This window comes from Saccoglossus kowalevskii, chromosome 10 (genome assembly GCF_978046115.1).
Source record: "Saccoglossus kowalevskii chromosome 10, keSacKowa6.1, whole genome shotgun sequence".
Taxonomy (NCBI): Eukaryota; Metazoa; Hemichordata; class Enteropneusta; family Harrimaniidae; genus Saccoglossus; species Saccoglossus kowalevskii.
In genome coordinates, this window is record NC_140650.1 from 18,699,149 (window position 1) to 18,726,740 (window position 27,592).

General features: G+C 35.2%; 1 protein-coding gene and 1 long non-coding RNA gene across 2 annotated transcripts in view; one reads left to right on the forward strand and one right to left on the reverse strand.

Annotated features, from left to right (window-relative positions):
* Nucleotides 1-57: 57 nt before the first annotated feature.
* Nucleotides 58-889, reverse strand: LOC146737923 (uncharacterized). The gene is made up of 2 exons (XR_014930790.1): nucleotides 675-889; nucleotides 58-234 (listed from the first exon to the last, which is right to left on the reverse strand). It is a non-coding gene; the product is annotated as an uncharacterized LOC146737923 (long non-coding RNA).
* A 2,479-nt stretch (nucleotides 890-3,368) lies between these two features.
* Nucleotides 3,369-27,592, forward strand: part of LOC102803113 (TWiK family of potassium channels protein 7-like) — a 29,414-nt gene continuing 5,190 nt past the window's right edge. Inside the window, exon 1 of the mRNA XM_006817837.1 lies at nucleotides 3,369-3,783. Coding sequence (XP_006817900.1) covers nucleotides 3,369-3,783 — 415 coding nt within the window. The remainder of the gene's footprint in view (nucleotides 3,784-27,592) is intronic.

Here is a 27,592-nt window from a genome sequence, read left to right on the forward strand (position 1 = left end):
CTACGGGCAATCTTTCTGTACATTATATTTTGTCCACTTGAATAAACCATTAATAGAAAATTGCTAGTATATTTTTATTTGCAAAAGAAATTCCACAGCATTTTACAATTTTTGTCATTACATTGAATATTTTTTTCACTTCCAACAAATGTGTACACTTCCAGATACATCTTCGCCAGCCAAGGTTCGTTCATTCAGTCATCGCTTCAATTTTACATCACTGAGCATAATTATCTAGAATGGAAGCAAAAAATAAGTAAATCGTAATGATTAGAACACTGTAAACAGCTATAGTAAACAATGCAAACTGATTTTAAATTGTATAACGGTCACCGGCCCACGGCATCGACGCAGAAAATTGGATTCCAGTCCAAATCAGCTCAATTACTTTAATAAAGAGTTATTGTATAATGTACAAAATGTTGATACAACTTGATAAATATTTACAGCTACGGCTTCAATACCGTAGACGATGTTGGCCCGATCGTCAACAAAACATCACCCGTCTCCAGGGCAGGCGACTGGAAAAAGACACTGGTGTTCGGTCGAAACGGTGGAAACAAAATCGTCACTCCCAGAATAACTATGCAAAATAACGATCTAAAGTCGAACCATTCGAGCCACAATATTAACATAAAAATGACTTTCGTTGCATTTGACAATGATAAACTTACCGAAAAGCCGTGTTATTCTCGGTCGGTATAATCCGCCATTTTATTTGAGTGTGTTTGCCACCAGACTCCGCCCGGTGACGTCATCATGTGCGCTACAGAAGGAGGTCTGTGATTCGTTGACTAAAATCGTCGATAGTGGGTCTCGTTGAAATCTCGTTACATAGGCATCGGGTCAGATGTAGGTAGGGCGGAATAAAAAAAAATCACAAAATCAAAATCAAAGTAAAATAATAAAATAAAAGGGCATTAATAACAAAAGTAATAAAAAATAAAATAAGTTTATAGCCAAAATAATTAAAGCCCGTACACTACATCAGATTTTAATCAGATTGGAACACCCCCAGTGCTGACAGTGAACAATCCAACGATGTCATGTGCAAACGAAGTCTTTGTGTATTACGCTCTCTGGCGACAGCATCACATATAACTTTGTTTGTATTCATCGCCAGCGGGCGCAGTTTATCCGACTTTGTCAAGATATTCAACACTCTTCCGTTTATCACGAGATACGTTTACACTGCATTGTCATGTACATACTTACCAATCTGTGTTGTTTTTTCTAGGTATATTTAAAATTGAACTTCTAGGTTGATCTGAGAAACGGTGTTTTAGTTCATTTGTCCATATTTGTGAATTCATAAACTCAAGCTAATCACGTCATAAGAATATTAAATGTGCTACGTCTCATAGTAAAATTATGGATATATTTATATGTTAGCTAAATGATAACGTACTGACAAATCATGATTTATTCACTGGGTTTGAATGTCGCTATTTTCTCTAATACGTAAAATCCGTTAAATCTACGTGAATATATGTAAAATAGCAATAAAACTCCTTGTTTCCTTGACAAAATCATGAAATAAAAACCACAGTGGATATGCTCAAAATAGTGAAATTATATGTCAGTGAAAATAAATGGTTTTACAGTAACATAAATTATATCACTCTTGGTCATTAGACCTATTGCGGTCGTTGGTTTATATCTGTAAACGTTTTGTTCTTAGTATGCAGTTAAAAAATCGGCCACGTTTGTATACATATGCAGCATACTATATTTGTGATTGCTACAGAGAAATATACATAACTTGTAAAGCGGCATTGTCTTAGTTACCTAACTGTAACCTGTTTTGTAAACCGGTATTGTAATCATCTAGCAAGTATACTCTCTAACGACTGAGTTGTTGCGATTTTTACCTCCATTTTCTGGAAGAAAAATAACAGTTAGAAGAATCATTGCAAATTATTCGGGAGCAAATGACAAAGCGTACAATATATCTTTTGTGTTTATGTAAATTAACATACGTTAGTACTATGCACTGGCAATGCAACACATTGCTGAATCTTTCAATTTTATCGTTTTTTCGTGGTATAAATGAAAATGACACCAACTCGAAACTGTGGATTATCGGACATAAACGGATATTTTGGCTAGAGTCTGTTAATTCGCAAAAAACGCGTGTTTTACGAATGATATGCCTAATAGTCAATATCCATGTTTTTATCCAGTTTAAATTTAAAGGGCGGCAGTCGTCGTGCCACGTCGTGTTCGATACGGGACTCATAGCGACGTGTACAACGCGTGTAAAATACATTGTTTATTTACTAGAAATTTGAACACGCGCTGCGCGACGACCACCGCGCTTTAAAACATTCACCCGCTTGCGAAACAATATGCTTGTATGTGTAACTGTCACTAGACTAATTTTAATATAATTCTGGGTCACGGAAAATGCAGAAATACCTGTTTGTCTTTCTGGGATTTTAATCTATTTTTTTTTCTTTCTAATATATTAAATAAATAAAATACTGCATATACCATGTATACCGTGCGTGCTATTAATATCACTTCAATAAAACATAATATTGGTAATTATTTAAATGTCCCGTCTTGAAGGTCGACCTTTCATATTCCTTTGTCTGAAAAGGTTGCTATTCGGCAAGTGAAATAGCTTTCTGTTAGCTAAATAACACGTGATCGACGAGATTACACAGAGTGGAGTTACTATGGAAACAACGTTCATGTCAAATTCGACCTGTTTCGGTTTACGTCGTATGTCAGTGTGGAACGGGCAGCTTACGTATCATTCAGTTTCATCTGACGAACCCCAGCCACAGAGTACTATTTCTCACTCGGACGACAATAGAATATGTCGTTCAACCATGAAACGTAGCAAAGCGGGAATTTTGTCGGAGCTGGAGTAATTGCCTCTACTTTAATAATACCGAGCTGCTCGGGCGCATCGATGTCCCGGTTCTCGCTCACCCGGTAAAACTAAGCGTAATATTACGGAATCACTATGAGTGGGGATTCCTGAGAATAACTAAAGTCGGATATACCACGGCGGCTACATCCCGCGCTGTTACGGCTTCGTTTCGATGCTCCCGTACACAGACGAGACCATTTCCGCGGTAATTAGCAGTGGGCGAAATGAAGCGGTAACAGATGAGGCGTCGCAGTCCTTAATATAATACACCCATCAATGGGATGGATGAGACATGTCTACGTACTATTCAAACGTGATCTTTGTGTAAACAGTCTTATAGTTTATACAATCGCGTCACTTTGTGCAATTACTGATGGACGTAGACCTGGAAAATTAAGGGTGCGTTTTATGAACCGAAACGTAAAGCGATACGACAGAGAACGCGATCTGTAGTACGGTTATTGTTGTATGCAGTAGCGTAGAAACCATGGCAAGCCGCGAGGGTGATCGACGGCCACTGAGAAATGGGTGTTTCCCTTGTCTTCCATCTACGGGTATAAAAGCGTTCCTCTTAGCGCATTTTTTCTGCGTTGTTCTTCTCGTTGGCTACCTCCTGGTAGGCGCGCAGATGTTCCGCGCGATTGAACTCGACGAGGAAATCGCTCAAAGGGAACATGTTTGGGAGTATCGTTCGTACCTCATCCACGAACTCTGGAACCAAAGCCAAAACAAGAACGTCACCAAAGACGAATGGATAGAAATGGCAGAAAGTGGAATCGACCATCTGTCCAAACACTTAGAAGTTTTGTTTGTTCATGGATACCGAACTTCCCAGAATCACCACAGTCATTGGAATTTTGTTGGATCGTTGGTGTTTAGTATGTCGGTCGTTACCACTATTGGTAAGTACAAGTTTAACAGAAAGCTTTCTTAAAATGTTGCATTTGGGGGTGGGGGCTAAAACATTCCAGATGAAAGCCATACATGACGCGTGTTATGACTTCCGTTTGTTGGAATATGACCACATCATCGTTAGTGCACCCATAACTCGAGGATGTTTTCAAACCAAGACTACTCTATTTCTGTATATCACCAAACCAAACATTTATTCCTCGTTCTCTCGTTCTTAAACCTTCAACATTACCTTGAATTAGCGCTTTGGTTATTTTATTCGCCCTGATACGCTGTCCAAACAAACTCCTTAAGATGGTCTGGTTCTCCCTGGATGATTTTATTTCCAGTAGTGCATTCAAACTCATTGGTCTTATTCCCCTTCCACGAGGTGTTAAGCAATCTTCTTGAAGACGGTACATTTCCATCGTCTTATTTACTGTCCAACTCTTACAACTTGAACCATGCATCAAGACAGAGACAACCAGAGCGTATTTCTCAGTTTGATGTCTTTTTCAAGTCTGTCAAGTGTGGGCGTCCACTCGGTCACTACTGGTAGTCATTCTGGGATAAGCGACACAATCATAGGTGTAGTTCCTGTTGTGGAATTTATATATTTCGAAAAAAATGCATTTATTTAGCGATCTTTTCCCAATTTATTAATTATTTATTCATCAAAACATTTCATATTGACTGATAAATCCTGCACCGAAACTGTGTCATCGCTACGCATTGTGGGTCACTGTAATAGGAGGCTTGGTTCTATACCAACTATTTTTGAGACAAAATTTCCATAAAATTGCGTCTTTTCTGTGATTGACGATTTGAAATTCTTTAAAAAAAATTCAGATCTGTGTACAATTTTTTTCAAATTGAAGAGCCAATTTGTGGATATTCATCTTCATGATTGTATTGGATATTTTTCAAAATGACCGCCTTAAAATGAAATGCAATCATTTGTTGCCGTGGTTACTATTCTTATTTACAACATATGATTGTAATACGTTTGATTCTCGACAAAAATGCAGACTGTGTAGCGGCGTTCAATAATCAATATTCTCCCCGGTCTTGTTAAAGGATGCATCCACCCGGTTATAAAAAATAGCTACGACATTTCGGTGTGTCTCAAGGGATTCCAAACTGACAGCTTCTCGATGGAGTGAGTAATTATAACAGTGTGTACTTTATTGTTGACTTCTAAGGAAACATTGAGTTAGTGGAATGAACCGTGAATAAGTGAAGTGTTTGTGTTGATTCATGGAATCTATAGAGACTATGGTAGATTCTGAAATTGAGCAGACTAAAAACGAATAAGGTCACACAAAGACAATCACCAATTAGCGCTTTCAATAGGCTCTATACACTTGCCCTGTCGGGAATTCACATATTAAAATTATTAGTATCCTACACCAAAAAAACTAACACGATTTAGGCACAGTATAGACTTAGATTGAATATTCGAGAAACAACTGATGTGTGGCATAATGGTTAATATGTCTGATATCACCAGGGAGATCGTGGTTTCGTCTCTCATGGTCTACTGCACAATCGGCAGTGGAAAAATTGGAATACATCTTCTCCACTTGCGTGCTTTCGGAGAGTAAACGGCCCAGCCGTACATCTTGCAAGGAGTAGCAGTTCCCGCGGAACATCTGGCGTATTCCTCTCACTACATGTGCATGCATGGGATGTGCTGTCTCTCATTTTCCAGCCTGTAAATTGTTCCGAGCTTGTTGACAGGGAATTATATAATATAAAGGGGTAATAAACAACTTCAATCTGTAAATAAATGAATGATAATGGATAATTAAATATTGTGTGTTTTATTATTACGTATACGACTGAAACAGTCTTCTCTGCCAGTAGACAGCTAACTATCCTGAGATCTTCATAGTGAATCGAATACTAGTATGTCACTGAGTGTTGCTTCTTGTAATATGAATCCTGATTCGACAGAAGACATCCCCTGTAACTATTGAATATCGCACATTATAGAATGTTTCATGGTTCATTGTGGATTGCTCGCACTTACAAGTGAATGTTATCCGAGTTTTCAATTGCAAAGTGGATCCATTCAAAGTATTCGGACATTAGTGAGCATTTTTTCTGAGACGTTCTTACTAGAATGTTTACTTGTATGCGGAAACTACTACAGTTCGTAACTTGAATTCGGCCGAGAAAGTTACTTTTTAAAATTTCCTAGAGTGTGATGATAAAACGATAACAACCATGAATCCAAACTAGCGAATTTTCACATATGTAAATTAGCTGGTTTACATATTCTATTAATCAATATCCAACTTTTTTTTCAGTTTCTAAGTTACAGTTAAAGAAACAACCTTACGCAATCTGAATAAAAATTATTGACGACATAATCATACCACATGTATGCAGAATCAATTTAACAAGTATGCGATGATTTGGGATTATCAGTATTTTCTTGGTTGCATTGCGGTTGAACGGATTTTTCTTTTAATAATGTACAAAAATTACATGTACAATAATGCAAAATAAACTGAGTTCAGTTTGTATGAAGATTTTTTTTTCAAAGTTATACTGATATAACTGCTTTAAATCCGGATAATTTCAAGCCGTGACATCGGGACTGAAGAGATACCTCCCTCCCCGTGTGCTCGGAAGAAGAGCTTCGCCATTAGTTCCCATAACGCTGTGCAATATCCTTCCCGTAGGTCTGTGTGCTTTACGCAACATTATCTCTGCCACAGGAAACCTTCACTTTTGTGCCCAATGTGCGAGGTTACATTAATGGAGTGAAATGTCGCATGTGACGCACTTAAACTGAGAAAACCAAAATCCAGTTTACGTATCAAGTTGGAAATGTAGAATTAACATCGATTTCACTCTAAATCTGGCTGTCTGGGAAAATTAAGATTGAACATTATTGTATAATCTAATGCCGTGACATATTTGAATCTAATTATCCGAACGCTTCATTCAGATTTAGTACTTAAAATGCGTTATTATACTAATTAATTAACAGACGTGTGGTTCAAAGATATACGAATGTGCAAATGAGTCGTATGCAAATTTGCATTGTGCAGTGATGATAGTAGTAGTAGAGATGGTTTATACGCTGTAACCACCACGTGATCATGGTTCTACCCAATAATGTGACGCGCTAGTGACGTCATTGTAAAAGTGTGCACTTTACCATAGAATCCGACATTCGTCCCTCTCTCTCGTCTCTCACCTTTATAGTCAGATTTATACAAATTTCACTGTTTTACGATTTTTGAAAGACGACGCCCGTAGGGTGCCACTGACCTAAGACGGCGTTATACACATATATACACAGAATAATGGTCTTGGTTTCTAGCTGAAAACTGCAAATTAACGTGTATACCCCGTCATATTCCGCCAAGCTTCTTCGAAACGTTGAATTTGAATAATAATTATAACAATTTTGAACAAATTTTAGTAGAACAAATCCAACGATCAATAGCGCCTCGGATGCGGCGGTGTTCAGATGGTATTAGCCGTCACTCAAAATTGATGTATTCATTCAACTATGGACCTATTTTGAATATAATTTGCCTATAATTCAATGCAATGTACCGTGACTATATCTTTTAGATATCTGACGGTCGGTCACTATAGGGAAAACTTCATTTTTCTTGAAATCTTGCCATTTTTTTCTCAACAGATGGGACCTTACTGCACCCACAAGGCGTTAGACTAATAATTAAATGCAGCATATGAGGTCTATAGTAGAGTGTATTGAACTTTATGAAATATATAGGTCGTCTCGAATTTTCACTTGCGGCACGATATCCTAGTCCGTCCATGCATGGAGCAATTATTAGCTATGCTAAGGGACTGGACAGAAAATAAAAGGGAGAAAGACGTTGTTTTTCTAAATTCAGATAAACACCCGCAATAAATATACAGACCTTTCCTCGAATAATGCATGAACATTTGTGACTCCAGACCAGATATTGTTACCTATAGAACATCTCATCACTAACCACATCCTTATTACTAAGCGCACATCCAACTAACAAGTGTAGGAGACAAAAATGAAAACTAATTTATGGTACGCACCGTCATATACGTTAAACACTAATTCATTAAAAACCACACAAATGAGCGTTATTTCGTTTAATAGGGGTAGGTGTTATTGCTGGACAAGTGTTAATATCCTCAATTCATCCACCAAAACTTTGATTCACGCTTAAAATATATAAGTGTAACAAACCGTGGGTTGAGACATTTTTCGAAGTTAACATTAATTGCAATACAAACCACAGTTAATATGAGGTTACTACGAGGACACCTCAAAGTATACACGAAGACAGTACAGTGCATACTTTGAGGTATCCTCATAATAACCTTATTATTATATATCTTTTCCTTCCAAGAATACATCATGGGAATGCCGAAATCCAAAAAGTTTAGAACAGAATCAGCGAACTTCTTTGTGTGGAATCCGGTCAAACCCTGGTGGCAGCCATGTTTGTTTTTATTATTAGAGAACACTTAAGCGCGTAATCATTCCATGTTTGGAATTCGTATTTCCTTATTTGGTTGGATGAAAATACCCCGTAAAATACCACAAAATTACGGCACGCTGTAACTTACGTCGTTATGTTGACAGATGTATAACAATAATATTTTAACATCAATGTATTAACAATAATTGATTTAATTTATCGCGATCACAATATACTGATTTTCCACATACACATCTGATTTTCCAATTTCAAGTTTAATTCAATCTTGAATGCAATGCCCTACGTCCAAAATAATCAGGAAATATAAGGCTTTGTATTATATAGAAGAGAACACTGACATCGTATCTACCACATAACACAACCCAGTCTGGGTGAAGTCATATATTATAGTGACCTTTGGAACCATTCATTGGTTGAACTTATAACTATCCATTCCGCGCCTTCTACCGGTACCATTCCAACACTTCAAGTTCAAAGCATCTACATTCACACATTTCATGTGTCATAACATTCACCTAAAAAGTTGAACCAATTATTATATCGTATCATTTAGTTTAGTACAAAATCCTCTTTCATTTATGTAAAACTACATGCCTGTAACTACCATACTATATTTAAATAATAACACATGTTTGTGAGGGCAATATCACGATTTGTTGCATGCCAAGGGATAGTGGTCATGACCATAATATTGATAATGCCAGAGCCGAAGTATTTAATGTTCTTGTTTTGGAATAACTTTGACATAGACCGCTTAGTGAATATGTATTAAATTAGTAAATACCGGAAATATGTATTGACAAGATTTTATTATCACAATACTGCTAAAAATGCTTTCAGTGGGCACACATTTTGTAAAGTATTTCCACCAGAAACATGTATTGAAAAGTGTTGATTATTGTCTCAACCGGCGACATGTTTTAATGATGTGTTTCCTATCACAACATTTTGAAATGTGATTTCACCGTACGTCTGCTGATAGTGGTGACGTGTGTTGGCATTGTGTCTAATAACTGTACATTCGATAATAAACACTGTGGCTATTATGCGTACAGTATACTACATACACAATTGTTCTGCAAGGAAACACTTTATGAATCATTTGTAGTCTTGTGTTTTAGACTGAAACAATGCATGATGTGTTTCAAAATAAAACAGTTTTCGAGAAAAAACGTGTTTTAGTTACCCCCATGAACCTGTGTACATGTCGTATACATAAACACTTACCAAACGTTTATAGCCTGGCGCTTTGGTTGAAACATTAGTGCTTTTGGTATTTGAAGTGCTTTCGAGAAGAATCCTTTAAATGTCACGGTTTCCAGTTGTACTTACTAATATATTGATAAGCCATATACGAATACATACAATTAATTCTTTCACAGCCTTGTGTGTTTACAATTACTCTGAAAAAAACATTTTTCAAAAAAATACTAAAACACTACTGTTTTGATGGAAAATGTAAATGTTTTACAGTGTTCTTTCAATTAAAACAGTTTGTTTTCAATGAAAAACATAAATGTGCTACCAAGATTTACTATGTAACATTTACCCTCCATTAAAAAGTAAAATACATATTAACAAACTTGCTAAATGTCTTGGAAAATTAAAAAAAAAAAATTTAAAAAATATTGCGTATGGTTATTTCTGTCCCTACTAAAACATGTATAAACGAACCTGCTAAGATCGATTAATTATGTAGTTTTGGTCTTTAGTGTATAAATATAATATAAATGTGAAATTTATTGAGCGTAGATAAAATAGATATTTTTTGTCTTGGCTGGCCTTTTGATAATCCATCAATAAATTTAGCTTGGATAGGTGCATTATAATATTTGGATATTTAAACCGGATGAGATAACCATTCATTCATTTATTCTTTGATAGGAATGTTTGTTTATTGTTCTCACTAAGGCAAAATTCTTTAAAAAGGCTCTCATAATGATATGACTTACAATTAAGCACCGTGTTGTTGAAAACTTTGTTCACTGATACACCAGATTATCTATCGCCACAGACTAAATTAGTTCGGATTAACTTCCTCTGTGGTCCACACCAAGAAATAATAATAATAATAATAATAATACATGTAATAAGTCAGGCAGGCAATTGAGTACATCAGGATCTTTGAAGTCAGACTAGGGTCATATGTTGATACATGGCTCAAGTTTATTGCTTTGACAATGCACCTTACTTCTTATAGCCTCCACCCATTCTGACAACGTATCCAATTCTACCTTACCTTGTTTGGCCCATTGTCTCCTCTGCCTCTTCAACCATTATATAATGGCTTTACAATAATTATTATAACTCCACTTGATATATATAGGAGGTTTCCTTACTTGGGTTCACATGATGTTATCTTACGAGTGGAATGGAATAAATTATGTATTCAAATCCCTGGCAATAAATAATCTGGCCGACAAGAGAATACTATCGAGCTTGAGGAGTCACAAGAAGTTGAATCATGAAGATTGTCCACTTATAGTTTCTTATAATTGAACATTTCTGAGAAGATTGTTTGTTTATATTTGTAAGATAGGATCATTGAAGTTACCTTCTTATTATGAAGTACAATGCTGACATGGATAGTATCAGTTGCTTTATTCGCCAAAGACATATGCATAATGATTATGTTCATTAGTCAAAGGCTACGATCGAACTTTCTTGAAAAAGTCTGTACGCGGAAATGTCTTTATATCTTTGTTATATTTGATATCTATTTCTAATTTCCAACTACATAGTCTGCAGAGAGTTTCAAGTTTTTAGAGTAGACAGAAAAGTAGTGAATTTCGTATGCGATGAATACCTAGAGGTTCTTTTATATAATCCAGTGCTTGTATAAGTGTTCTATGTTTCTATGCACTTGTAATGGCAATTCTTCCATATACTGTTGTAGTTGTTAATGAGTGACTTCACATTGATGAGTAATCTAACACTGTATTTGTGAGTTGTTGTTAGATCCTCCTGATGTTCGGGTTATTGGAGTATGGTGATTTGCACATGAGATTTATATTGTTTTTCATGGTCACGCGAGTGTCAAAAAAGATACTTGTTTGCTGTTGGTGTAGGTAAGATTCCAATGTTGATATGTTCATAGCTGGTAAATTGTTTTCCCTCAGGTTGTGACTTGATCCTAGCTATAGAAGTTCTGCATTGAATTTCATAAAGTTCTGCAATACATACATTCATTAATTGACAGACAATGTACAGTTTTTCATTCGTGAGATATTACTTATAACGTTTGATGTTTTAAGATATGGATACAATTGTGTGTCACCCACGTACATATAAACTCAATGTAATTTCCTCTGATGATGTATAGAACACAACGCGGTGCAACGACTGTAGTACTTTGGGTAACTGGGATATTGAATGGTATAGTCAAGTGGTCACAAAGTAAAGGGTATTTTCACAATATGCCGAATACAGGACAGATAGAAAATGTAACTGGCAAACCTTGTTTTCATTGTACGCACTACCAGAAGGATTTCTACTGAGTTGCTCGGACCTTCAAGGTGTATACACGATAACTACGGTTTTATGGTAAACATAGATCAAGTTAGCAAGTTCATGTGTATGTTTTCAGTATTATTATTTAGTTGCTTGAAAAAATCTAACTATAAAAAAATAGTATTTAATTACATGTGAAGATGTATGTGTTGTTTGATTCTTTAGCTGGTAGTAAGTTATTGCGATATTATTGTGCAATATATAAAACGCCAGTGAACACATCGATAAAAAATAACAAATATTAGAAATCGGTAGATGCGCGCCAAGGACATATTCGTAATCGTAGCTATTTCAACAACAGTTCCGATTTAAATACTCTGCCGTTTCATTATGCATGTGATAAATATATAACCCCACGGTATATTCTCTGAGTTTGGCGTCAGCAGACGCTTGTGATTTCCAACTGAGTAGCATTAGTCCTCGGCCACGGCTCGGATTAATACAGAATTCTGGCGGCAATTACTCAGATTAAAATAATCCCGCGATATTTTCTCTTAGGTTAACTTCGCCAGACACTAGTAATAGCAACTAAAAAAAATATTGATTTCATACGAGACACGTTTTTCGGGATTAAACGAAGCATACGAAGAACGGATTGCATGAATGAGACATTAGTTTAAGTGATTGGACAAAACAACTTTTTTCCTCGGCTAGACATGACTCGTGTTGTGCTAATTGTCTTTCTATATATAAGTATTCTCACATAAAACAAGTCTATTTTTATATTTGCGTATATTTATCCTAACATTAAATTGCCTACAATAAATAAATAAGTTAGTATACATTGTCGTCTTAATTATACCATTATTGATTCAAATTCCACAGTTTACGAAATCACATAACCATACTTGATTGAACGACAGTATGCATAACAATGAAATATATTTCACGCAACCGAAATGTGACGAAAACATCTCTATAGAAGACTTCCAAAATGGAATTCGAATAACAATTTAAAATAATATCAACCATCAGTGGGTATCTACCACCCATTTTGCTGATATATGAAAAGTCATAGACGAAATTCAAAAAAACAAATAATTGATTGTCATACCCCGCAATAATAACACGAGATCTCGTAATTATAAGTTTCATATTGTCACCAAGTTGCATTGATGTTGTCATGACGATGCTATGGGGCGACGCCCTCACTGGCGGAGTCCACATGCCGTCATGACAACGCATGCAAAGTATTTAGACTATTGGTTGAACGATTAACACTGTCGTTTATAAAAATGGGGGGTTCCAGCGTATTAAGGGGGAAGAGGACCGGGGGCGTATGGTGACGATTGTAGTGGTAATAAATATCTGGCTGTACTATACTGCTGATGTCTTAATGATTGAATGGTGCGTATAAGTGTCGAGCGATCCTAGTGTACCACTCACTGGCTTGCGAGTTACCCGGATTCTCCACCATGTAAACAATGCGGGTTTCGTCTATCAGGGGTTGTTAAGGGTGGATGGTTCGTCAGGTTGAATATACGGGAAGTGGATGCATTGTTATTTTCATGTATTATTTAGATTTTATCTCAACTTATTGATCATGCTAATTAAAAAAAAAAATTTCCTCGAGTGAAAGACTCGCGGTCCAGGTGCATTAAATACATTCGCGGTCCAGACTCAACTGAAAGACTCGCGGTCCCGACTCATCTGAAAGACTCGCGGTCCAGACTCATCTGAAAGACTCGCGGTCCAGACTCATCTGAAAGACTCGCGGTCCAGACTCATCTGAAAGACTCGCGGTCCAGACTCATCTGAAAGACTCGCGGTCCCGACTCATCTGAAAGACTCGCGGTCCAGACTCTTCCATTACCTCCACATTATAATCATCCTATTCATTTAATCATCAATTTTGTTGTTACATTTTCTTCTATCTGTATTTAAATTTTTTATATATTTCTTGTTGTCTGTATCTGATTTTGTACAATTCCTATTGCATATATTTAATTTTATGCACTTCCTACTGTTTGTATATTTTTACCATACGTTGCCACGGTCCGAAAATGGGGTCATTTTCATCTTTTGTTGGACAGGACAGTGTCACCAAGTTGCATTGATGTTGTCATGACGATGCTATGGGGCGACGCCCTCACTGGTGGAGTCCACATGCCGTCATGACAACGCATGCAAAGTATTTAGACTATTGGTTGAACGATTAACACTGTCGTTTATAAAAAATGGGGGGTTCCAGCGTATTAAGGGAGAAGAGGACCGGGTGACGATTGTAGTGGTAATAAATATCTGGCTGTACTATACTGCTGATGTCTTAATGATTGAATGGTGCGTATAAGTGTCGAGCGATCCTAGTGTACCACTCACTGCCTTGCGAGTTACCCATTCCCCGTTACAACCACTTCCCGTATATTCAACCTGACGAACCATCCACCCTTAACAACCCCTGATAGACGAAACCCGCATTGTTTACAATATAGATATTACTATTATCACGTAATCTCGTAAAATAATATTTTTAAATATCCATACTGTTGCACTTGCATTTGGGACAAAAATACAGTCATTTATCAGGTAATTACAAGAAAGAAGACGAATGATTTGTAAAGAAGCTTCATATCTCCAGGTCAATTGTTGATTTATTTCCCGTATCCCGTCTTCTTTGTTGAACTAAATTTGACAAATATTATTACTTGAGCTAGTGTTAATATTAAAAACATCAATAATTAAATAACTACTAACGGAATCTATTTTAGGGTATCTTATAAATGAAATATTCATTATTATTGTAGATTTATTTTCATCATACAGAGAGCACATCCTCGAAATGACAATACATTTTTACAGAATACACAATTCTGTTAATTATTTGCGTACGATCACATATATCAGGCTCCATCATCCACCGACGATATGTTTAACGTGACACGGGAGAAATGAAACCCAATTACTTTTTGATACTACATTTCGAGAAGTCAGACCAGGTTCATCTCATGTACATTTCCCAGTGATTAACTCTTTCCGCATTTTTATTTGCATTATTTCCAGTTTTCCGATCGCATGTGTGTGCTTCACGGTCGGCCGATAAGATGATCTTGACATTAATTAGATTGTCCCAACCGGGCCATTTCTAATTAAAAATTCTTCAATTTCTCACGAAAATGGTTCAATTAAAGGTCAGGGTATTAATAAAAAAGATATTGACAGATATTTAGCAGCTGCCTATTAATTGGCTTTTACTGATTGTGGGATCTATAGGGAAAATGTTGTTGCGTAGTACAAATTATTGTAATGTTAGTCTTGATGATTATACGGGTCGTTGAGTGTAACTTGTGCAACTTTATTTCATCAATAAATTTTAACGCTTTTTCCTCTTTGACTTTTTTTTTATTATACATTGTTACCCAGTGCCAATTCAGAAGGCTTATCGGTATCATTTACTTAATATAGAATGTTATTCAACAGAAAAAGGGAGACACGATGCGAAACTAGTAAGTATGTATAATGAGAAGCGCGCCTGCTTACAGTGACGTTGTGTATTTGCCGACTTATGAGTACGAATCATGTGTATTATGTTCTAATGTTAATAATAATAATTTAATTTATAATTTCCATGGTATAAATGCACGACTAATTAAAAAACTATGTGCGCACGGTATTCAAACAGAGTTAATGAATAATCCAGCAAAGTAAATCACATAACACAAATTGCCCAAGCAAAGTTCAAGAACACAAACAATCAAGAAAAAAAAACAATATATCTATAAGAACAAAACAACAAAAATGACAATGACAAGGAAACATATTGTTTGTTTAAATACATTTTCAAATTTAAAAACTTTTTCGTATTCGCTTCCTATTGTATTAAAGTAAGACATTTTGGAAGATGTATACATAATATAAAGTAAGCGGTACAGAATATCTAGACGAGCACGTAACTATAATTCAAAGCACACAGTATACTTGAAGACGTATACCAATCATATACCGAGCATTTGCCCGTTGTTACATTATATACAAGTAGTGAGATTGCGGAAAAACAAGCAACTTTAAACATGGACAAAAGACTTACTTGAAACTTGAGTATGTACAGCAAGCCAACAAGTTAACTTAATCTAGCAAATTCCCAAACATCGTTTCTAGGTATTTAATAGATAATTCTGATCTATATACTAGGCTATACGGTTCAGAGCCTCACATACAAATTGTAATCATCGTAATTACTCGTCATTATACTTTACATTACACACCGGTTAGGGAACACGATTCGATTGATAAAGATAGTAATATCCACATTCCCCCACATTTCCGATAGGCAGGACGTACTAAACAATGTTCGTATATGTGGTGTAGTTATTCTGACGTTTTATTCCTAACGTTTTGGCAACACTTATCAGTGACATGGAATACGATTACTTACTATGTACCGTATTTTTTTCCAATACATATTAGTGTACGGAATGGGTATCTGCCGACTGATACTTTTTTTCTATCCATTTATGCCAATCCATTTATGCTATTATGCAGAACAAACATTCTGTTGTTAGGAAATGTATTCAACCCAGTCATTTGGTGTTTTAAATTAGTCCATAGTTCCACTAAATGGCTTAAAAGTGTGTATGTGTCTTAACATCCAGACACAATGCTTTATTTTTTTTATTTTGCAAAACATATAATATAATCCAAAATGATTTAATTGTCCAAATGGTCAAATGATCCAAAGTGGTTGATTATATAAGTTCCTAAAGTAGATTTGTTCTAATTGGTCATGCATACACCGCACAATGTAGTTTGGAAATGTTGGCACAACTAAGAATAGTACGGTTTTATTATTTTACAATACGGGATAGAACAGTAGTTTATCCTCTGAATTGATCAGAAATATACACCCAAATAGTACCTTGCCAATTAAACATCACCTCTTTCAACATTTGACATTGAGTTGATGTATTTACATAAGTTACCTAATATAACAAGGCAGTATCACGATTCTGCTTCCACAGTGCCTGTGGGGATGACTAATGTACACTTATCGAAGTTTCTGCAACTCCCGAGGCGACAGTATGGTACAGCTGCAAGACGTACAACGAACTCATTACGACGTCTCTGTCAATTGAGAATAAATGTGAACATGAAGTACATACACACAAAGCACCTCCTGATTGCTCCCAAGCAAGATATCAGCAATGTCCATTTAACGGTGTAGTTAAGATACGATGTGGCCGTTGGAAAAAGGTGACCTTTCGAACTTTAATGAATCTCATTAACAAAATTCATGCAAAATAAAGGAGAATTCCAGTACATATTTTTGCCATTTATGAATGTAAATATGCGCCTGTGTATATTTTACAAACTTAATATCACATTTTATTTGAAACTATTGATGATGTGAGCAATCAGTCATTCAATCATTGTTGACTGAAGGAGGTGTACGATCTCGGATTGTCCTCAATTAGGGAAAGCATGTGACGAAAATGAACCATCAATTTTGTATTTTGTAAACAAATCCTGTATACACTGTGCTTGATTTACGTGATAGTGTTTCAATTGTCAATATGCATATTACCTGAACCTTAGCATACGCCTGGAATGAACAAATTTGAAAACTTCACATTTCAGAACCCCTCCACTCCGTGAGTTAATCCAGGGATATCACACGGATTTTCCTTCAAAATTCTTCCCATATTTCACGATATTATAGTTGAATACATTAAAAGTAAGAATACATCGACACCTTGAATATTGCAAAAGTTATTGATAATCTCCCTAGATAGACACTGCCAGTGGATTCCATCTCCAGGGCACATGCATAACTTGTGGTATATACAAATTAAACTCAACTACGGGAACTCATCTGTGAATGAAGATGATCGGATTTTCATCAAAGCTCTTTATAAAACAGGTGTTACATAATTCATGACGCCATTAGGCAATATGTCAGTCTCCACGTACGAATAAGAGATTAGACGTACAATCGCACCCTTTTGAATAGAATAATAAACGCGTATGCTCATTGAAAAGAAAACTGAAAACCTTTTATATTACTCAATGTCATTTGTCAAAACATTGCCAGTATAAACTTCTACCTAACTACCAAATACATAGTATGTGTAGAAACATGTATTCCAACTTCTTGAGTCTATTGTTGGGCGTGACTAACAATAAATTTTCCTCTCTTTGTGTAAATAGGGACAATCAAGGGATGGAAATGAAAATCCTTCTCATTTAAACTTCAAACAGACATGGGTAAATCGTTCCCTTAATTTCAATTGATGTTGAATCCTAAGGAAGCTTTGAAATATTCCCGTCCATACATGTCCGTAATTACGTCTTTAAGTACGAGCTTTATGTGCTAAAATGATTTAAAGTCTGTTCACATAATCTGTGATATATGTTCAAACATTTGAGCAACAGTACCGTCTGATTTTTGGTTTGCCGTAGGGTTTGAAACAGTTCTATTTATATACTTCTTGGTTCAATCTCACCTCTGTGTTAAGTGACCTTTGTGACAGTTAAATGTTATTCAATATTTCAAATGGAACCCATCTATCGCATCCTAACATAACAAAATACTAGATGATCTTAATAGAAAATGCTTTATTTAGATTGTGAGTATCTGTTGTTTTCTACATATCTTTTAGTTATCCTGCGTACAGTCAGACAAACCAACAAATTCTCTCTTCATGAAAACCGGGTTCATATCTCTCCAAAATTCTACTTTGCTGATCATTGGATTAAGAGCAGTCGTCAGCAGTGATGTAATAAAAATTTGCTATCAACTTTCGTGCTATTCTGCTCACATATAACAAACAAATCCAAAAATGCTGTTTCCATGGCATCCGTAACCACATCTCTTTCACATTCAAATGGAATCGCCATTGTTTTAAAGATCACGCTTTTAAATATTCAATGATTTTGTTTCTCTACTGCTTCTAAGATATCCTGCTCACTGACAATTAAAAAAACATATCTGTATTCATGGCAACCGGGTTTTTCGAATTTTAATGGATTAATTACTTCTAAATGTTGCCATAACTATTGGAGTTATACTGCAGAAAAAACGTATCGGCAAAAACTAACCCCATTGGCAGAAGGAAATATGCTTATCATATACACAAATAAGGAGGTTTCAGATTTTTAAGCGAGTAGACAATTCACTCCCAGCTTGAGTCCATAATTTGTCATTTTGTTATTATTTGAACAACCACTAAGCCATTGTTATACACGTATTTGCTATTATTCATCGTATTGGCATCACTGATTTGTGATAATCTGTTACCATTACTCAGCAAAAGGATGGTATGGAGCAGAAAATGGAGCTTTACAGGAGTAACAAAATATAAGGAAGACATTTTCGAGTAGATGTCTCTTATACATGCTTTAAAAGGCATTTTCCGGTATCAAACGCTGAATAGGATCTTAATTGTAATGCCTTAAGGATTTTATAATCATTTATTTCTCGATGTCTAGTGGCTTTCCTGCTCTCTGTAGAACTACACTCATTACGAGCTATTTAGAGCCATGATTGCAAACTAGAATGCCTGTTTACGTCGTTGCCTGGTTTCCTTCTAGCATTGGTGTTGTTAATTGTCATGGCAACTACACAGTTCTAATCCTGTTTATCAATAACGATTCTCACAATTTACATATTTATAATTGTGCATGTCGTGTCTAGGCATATCTGCTAGTTCTACTTTTAGCTGTTTATAAAATTCCTGGTCATCACGAAGTGTCATCATTATCATCAAAACACTGAAAAATACTATATTTTGTTTGCTTTCTCTGAGTTTTATTTTGCATGGCCTACAATTAAATTGTTTCCACTCAGCTTTTCTCTACACTTTTTTTCCAGAATGATGGCTACTCCTTCTTTTTGATATATGTCTTGCCCTGCGTGCAACACTGTCTCCCCTGAGCTTGTCATAATCCTACCAGATCCTATTACATCTACACTCACTCACTCAAGTCATATCAAGAGTGTATAATGTCATTTCTGATGTTGCTGTTTGCAAGATTGTGATCTAATGAGAATATATATATAATTGCATTATGCTAAGTTACTATACACGTTTCTTTTTTTGTTCTGGCCCACAAAACAAATTTTACCCCTGGTAATTATGCGAATAAATATGTATATGTGCTTATTTCCAGAATATGTTTGAACACAGGGTTGAATTTAGTATATTTTAAATAATGATATTTCAAAAGTGATCGCTAATTGCTTGCTACCTAACGCTGAACACTTGCTAGATGCATTCACTGTCAGTTTTTCTCACATAATTGTGCTGGATTTATTCGTGAAACTGTGAATTATGATTGAAAAGTGCCAATGAATCCTGGTCCTGAATGGAAACATTTGCAGTATAATCGCTTCGACACTTTCTTTTATTTGTTCATTTCAATATCTAGAACAATGCATCTATAGTTGTTGACCAATAAACAAATGATGTCATTAATTGTTTACTTTTACATATCATGTCTTCTGAATACAAATATGCATTTTTGTATTGGGATATAATATTGACAGAAAATGTGAGATCACCGTTCTATTTTGCATTCAAATAATTCAGATCGTTATATATATATATATATATATATGACTCAGTAATTAGATTTTTGTGAACGTATCGATGTAATGCACTACATCAACAAGCAGCAATGTATTGCAGGATGTTACACTAAATCATAAATCTCAATTTGGTATATACATGTATCAGTCCATTAGCAAACTGAGTTGCTTGTTAGCCAACGATTCAATAAGTGCATTAACAAAGTTACCGTGTCACCTGTATGTGAACATCTCTGTCAAAGTAAGAGTTCTTCCACAGTAGACGATTCTCTTAAGATTATACTCGCTTTAAATCCAGCGCGTTCATTGCCCTGTAATCTTATAATACCTATTATAATATAAATCTTATGTAGTTTGGCTAAACGCTTGCGTACTACTGAATATTTGTCGTTTAGTTGCCATTGGTCGTCATACGTCAGACTTACTGTTTCATAATTGAGTGGCCCGACATACGTTTTCAAGTAAACTTGATCCAATGACAATACACATATTCGACTGCAGTACTAGTACACGACAATTTTCACTGTGTTTGTTTCTGCCTGTTCATTTGTGTCACTGTGTCAAACCTTGTAACTTTTTCTCAATGACATAGCATATTTTAAAATGTCAAACTCACTAAAACTATTGTCAGCGACAGTGTCATTTGCAATTACTATGTACATTTCTTGACATGTAGATATGTCGGGAAAAGAGTGTTGCCAATAATAATTTAGAATGAATACATTGCGGTATCTATATGTAGTACCTTTAATTTGATAATTATTGGTATTTAAATATAGGGGCAATTCTCTATGGAATATTATTGGTTATTGTGTTACTACTACCCTGCCAAGGAGTTGATGAGTTCCTTCTCGTATTCTATGTTTTGTATTATAAATAATTAAAATTTAGTTTGAAATCTATCGTTTTGGATCTTGATTCATCCGCGAGCCCACAGAATATACTAGAAATAAATTATGGATTATGTGTGTTTTGTAATAAAAATGCATGGTTTATCCTACATAAATTCCAAGGTTAGTAATGATGATTTAGTTGCATCAGTTTCCACATCAATGTACAAAGATATTCTGGCGATATCTAAGACTTATTATGATGATTACCGCCTGCAGCTGGGATTGTAACTAAATTGTGGCGTCTTCGTAATTCAAATTACGAGACAATATTGTGAGACTATGTTTAATACAGAAGTCATGATTACGCAACTATACCAGACGATTAGATTTGTTAGTTTTTTTTTTGTTCTGCATTTCTGTACTTTCTGTATCTTTCACAAATTCATTTGATTTATATTTGATCTCAAAGAATTTGTAGGTAGCAGTAAAGTATTTTTTGCTGAGAAAAGCTATAAATTCTTAGAATTCTAGACCTCATATTTTCGTTTAGAGTTTAAAATAAACAGGCTCAATAAATGGTCGATATGGACAATGGCAGTATATTATTCTTCCTATAACAGAAATTTAAGAATATGTCATAAAATAAAAATTCTCATAGTTATTATTTCCATCATTTCCAAAAGATTAACTATTTGTTCACAATTGTTAGTGTTACTGTGAGGTCACAACCGTATTTCTGGCGACGTTTTGGAAAATATTGAGCCTTCATTTTACAAAATTTATCAAAACGAACTAAGAGTCATAAACTAAGTTTGCGTTGCTCCCTTGTCAGTCAGAATTCCAAAATATCGGGATTTACAAAGCTGGAATACAACATTGAACTAGTCACTTTCCATGTTGTTTGGAGTAAGTAGTCTCTTCGATTTTCATGCATGCAAGAAGAAGACCATTAATAGGGGAGTATCAGTCGACGCGTATCGGGTGTATGTACTTTGCTGTATCCTCGTAATGACTTAAAATATAATATTAGTTCGAGATCGTTTTCATGTTACCGCGGATTCGTATTCTCTAATCGATAATAGTATAGCATATATACTAGATTGTCTATGCAAGTTGCCCGGGGTTTGTGGTCGCCGAAATCCCCGATAAAATCGATATTCTACTGAATAACTTGACATATACCTGTTTTAAACTTACCGAGAATAGATTTTATCAGAGAATCTCCGAGAATTCGTGGTAATGAGATATCGGTGAGTCGACATAAAATGAACAACATGATTATTATATCGTGCATAGCTTCCACATTATACACCGGATTATATCCATAAACTGCAGTTAAGTGATCAGTAACCGTTTAAGTACACGGTCTATTTCAGGGACACATTTGATATCTACCAGCAGAATACAATAGTTTAGTCACAATAATAAAAAAATAACCGTGTAAAACTGACAGGCGATCAATGAAAATACATAATTTACATCGACGGCAGATACTCACGCGTTTTATGAATTTCCATATTTATTGACTTAAACGCTAAATTGTCCACGGCTTTTATCACAAATTTCAATTTCAACGTAGCAATTTTGATATTGATTCGACAAAACAATTATTTATCGTTTTCTCTCTTGCAATTCTGATAATAACTGTCCAATGCACAATGTTATAATTGTTAAATTGTTAAATTGTATTGTATATGAACATAACCCAACTGGTGTGAATCTTGCATTCAGTGTTGTGTGCTTTGGACACGTGACCACGAATATCCAATGAGTCGATTTTCTGACGGCTTAATGGTGGACGTCAGTCAACAGATGGGGGAGCGTTGTTTCAGGCTACATGTTCACTACGTGTCCAGTGGTTGTTCCCACACTTACTAACCCAAGTCTGCCGCCATCTTAGTCGCATCGCTCCTCATTCAACTATTACGTAATTCTAAACTTGTTAGGTTTACAAATTTGTTGAGATTAAGAGTTGTATGTATATCGTTGTATACCAGGTGTGCAGGGCGTCGTTCACAGTATTGATATTAGCATTCAACGCAATTGGTATTAGATGGGAATTTGGTATTTACAAAAGCAAACAGAAACAAACCTAAATATTTATATTGTTGCTTTATTGATTTCATAATTAAGCATTCAATAATTGTAGTTAAAGAAAGCTATGAAATTAACACTGCCATTCAGTTAACTAGACAATTATATTTACAATGAAAAAATCAAATTTTAGAAAACCTGTGGAAAAACACTAAATAGTCGTAATGGGGATGGAGGGGCATTAATAAAATCAAAAGATATAATCTATTTAAGAATGATTTAAAATATTTATTTACAATCTAATAATTTAGTCAAATTACGTTTGCATCGCCACAATCATGTTGCAACATTGACATATATTAAGGAAACAATTCACAAACCTTATAAATGAGGTTCAACGGAAATGTTATTTTGGTACTATTACACCTAGATTACTAGATGTGTTGCTATTTTAAGCACATGTTATGGTATTATATTTACCACACTGTTCCAACAGATGGCCCGTTGTTTAATAAAAGGTTATGAATGCCTATTATGTAATAACGATCAATCAATATATAGTAAGTCGTAAGTTCTGATCGGAACTGACCCGACCTCGGAATTTTACACAATGACCTACAGAAGCGTCGGCACATCAAATGCTGTTAAACAAATATTAACAAATACGTGATTTACACTGCAGACATATATTTGCAGATGTCACATCACATCAAACAATATGATTTATCGATAGCCACTTATGCCCACAATACAGGACAGAATAGTTATCAATACTGTCCTTGTGCGTTGTTATTTAATGTCACGTGTCATTTTAATGACGCCGCGTTCGACGTTCTAACGCTTCGTGGTAATTTTTGTCAACCAATGCAGGTACAGCAAACACTGGAGTATTTTTGGCGCGCGGTCTTAATACAGGGTTTTTGCGACATTTGGTCTACCGTGCAAGGGAATTACTCTGACAATAATGCAACCAATAAAAAAATAGTATTGTTACATCATCGTTAGTTTAAAATTATCCAATCAGCCAGCGTTATGTCACGTGACGCTATAAGCAGCAATATGGATAGACACAACATTTATCTTGAGCAAATCTCATTGAATACTTGAATTGGAATGAAAGCTGGTGATCGACATTTACAATTTTTATATAAATACGTTTTTAAGCAAGGCCCCACATTTGTGCTCTTCACTGTGTTTTAAAAGTAACTCAATGAGGAGTTTTGTTCAGATCATTTTCATAGAATATTCTTTAAAATGAACTATCAGTGTATAGCACGTTCAGCTGAAATAAACCAACCAAGATATTTGCATATTCAAATCCACTTTAACAATGTTGAATACATTTTTCACTTAATAGTATTGAAGCCGGTGTATATAATTAACTATATTTAAGCATTTGTCATTTTTTTATTTAAATTTTTGACTGGTTCAAAAAGTGTGTGTTTATGTGGCAAACTATGTATTACCAACATTATGCTACACGTAATATTATTTGTTGTTGTCAATTCCAATAACCATTTACGTGTTTAAATGTGCGTGACATTCCCTAGCGTAATGTAGCTACATCTTTTAGTAATTGCCTTCGGTGCTGGATACACGCGCGCTTAGTTATACATAGTCAACTTAATTATAAATATTTAACAGCCCTGTTAATTAAAAATTAATTAACAGTAGTTGTCATCACGCTTGACCCTATACGCTATAGGCGTACAATATATCTACAATACATATACAATATATCTCCATAATATGATGTGATACTGTGCATCGCCACCATAGAATTAACGGGTTATATTGTCAACAGATTTCCCAGTTATTGCATAATTAATTGCAACATTCATATATAGGATTTTTTTTATCAGCTGTATGCGAGAATACTTATTACAAGAATGCATAATGTATGCTAGTGACTGGAACATGTTTTTGTTTTTATATTTACAAGATTAAAAACTTTCATGCACAAATCATTGGTCAATGTTTGCACTATATATCTACTTTATTATGAAAACCAAATAATTTATACAACAGCAACAAGGTCATTAAGACCGTGGTTTCTGCCACATGTATCCATCCACATTCGGTTAATACTTTGCTAAACCTACGTTGAACTGAAATGGCATGCAATTGGAACGTATTGAGTATAACATACGAGCGAGAGCTGGGCTCACTAATGTATCATCGGGCATCAACATTATCTGTGTTTCTTTGACGTATTCGTGTCTGTAAATTCCGACGAAGGACATCTATTGACCTTGACTAATACTAACTCGGTAAATTACAGAGCTGATAGCATCAATGTAATTGCGATTGCTTGTGGAGTGTCCACATGTGGTCTTCTTTTTTCTTTCTCGGGTGGCTCAATTTCACGGATTCGATGTTACAGTAGTACCATGTTCAGTTTATCCTTAGCTATAAAATGTAATAGTTATTTATTTATTCCGGGTACATTTAACCATAGACCTTCTAAAAGAGGGTCTATAGAGGGTCTATGATTTAACCGCAGTAACTGTGTTGTTACAGCATAATTGTGTTGAAAGGATTTTGAAATATTTTCTTATAAATGCAACTACGTCCAGTATATCTCTTTCCGTGTGACATATTTTATTCGTGAGCTATAACGAATAAGAATACTAATTACATATAAGTTCCGCATGTCAATAAATTGTTCATGGTCACTGTCTGTGCGCATTGAACAATTCCTAGAAATGCGAACATCACGGTAATTAGTACTGCAGATCAGTGAAGTGGCCAGTAGTGCGGGTTTGAAATATCAAAGCTGTTTCTCGGTCTTGATGTATATACGTGAAGCAACGATTGGTCTATGATTGGTTTGCGCGTGCGGATTATATGTGTGAAAACTGACTTATTGTACTGGAAGGTTGCGAGTTACACATATATTTTTTTTTCCTTTTCGGCGGATCATACATCAAACAGTATCGATCTTAAAATCTTAAAGAATAATCCCAAATTTAATTTACTAAGCATTTTTTTCAATTTCAAATCATATGATCAACATTCCAAGCATTATATTACTTGGATAGGTGAAAATCGAAACTTCGTCTTTTGAATTTAAAATGACTTGAGTGACAGTTTGTTCGTAAGTGCGTTTGAATAATTGATAGCATTTGAGAGTTAAGTGGTCTGTAAAATTAACGTTGTTAATTAGACAAACACAGTTTAAACGATCGATAGGATAGATAAGCTATGACAACAGACATTTTAAACTAATGTAGTCTGTCAATATTAATTAACTTTTTTGTAAAAGAACTTCTAGTTACACAATTAATGTTTTACGTTCAAGTAACCGATTAGATTACGTTCTGGTGAAACATTGTAATTAGGCTTATTCTCATTCGAAATAGATTTTAGCACATTAGTCATGTTATCGGCGCTCCCTGTAGGCCATACGATTCATAGTTATGGCAACGCGTGACGTGGCAAGCATCCTGTTCATGGCACTTATTCACAGTACGTTCCTACTTATTTAAGACATGCAGTATCCTTCAAATTGTAACGTTTTGCTTTTTTGTGTATTTTTCTATATTTGTATAGAGAATTTTGGATAAATTGACATAATTAATCGGCCTCAGTTCTTGATCAAAATAGTACGTGCGTTATTTATTTTATGAAAAGTAACAAGTGCAAACTGCATGTATACACACATTTTTTAATTATAAGACTTTATAAGATATTTTAGCAGCATGTGTGAATATTTCAGCTATCATTTAACTGGTGTTGAGATCAATTCGTCTGAACTTCCGTTCTGCAACAGGAAGTAGAATGGAGACGAATTTCATCTGTCACAAGTTATCGCTACAGCATTATCTCCAGAAAAAACTGTCTTGCTTATGTTAAAGCTGTTGATATGGATCACGTTAATCCTGTCTTGTTTTAAATTAGTGTGCTGTTATTTGCAATAAAAACATGCATGCTTATACAAACTGTAATTTTACAATTGAACACTGCATTGCCAAATTTGGAAATTGTCTGTGCTATATTTTCAATATCATTAATCGAAGCAATTCTATCACATTATTGAAGTTGCATTCAACAACAAAAAAAAGATTTTTTCAGGAGATAACTCATAAAGTTGTACTAATAAACCACAAAAATGTATTGAAATTGAGACAGAAAGCATATTCTATGTCGAAACCTTGCTCCCACTATGCTGACCAAAATAAACGCAGACAACTCGTATCTACGTCTTCGGAATTTAAAAGAAGATGCAGAGAAGCGTGGATAGGAAGTAATCAGCAATTGTATATGCCCTGTGACTGAACTTTATAGTTTTCGTTAACAAATAAATCACATACACATTTCGAACGTAACACCGCGCACGTCGAACTCATCATCACTGCACGTGCGCCTCACCACTAAATGCACGCGGATTTCCAGAGACGAGATGCATTGACAATCTAAAAATATATTTGCTTCTTTCGGGAATGATAAT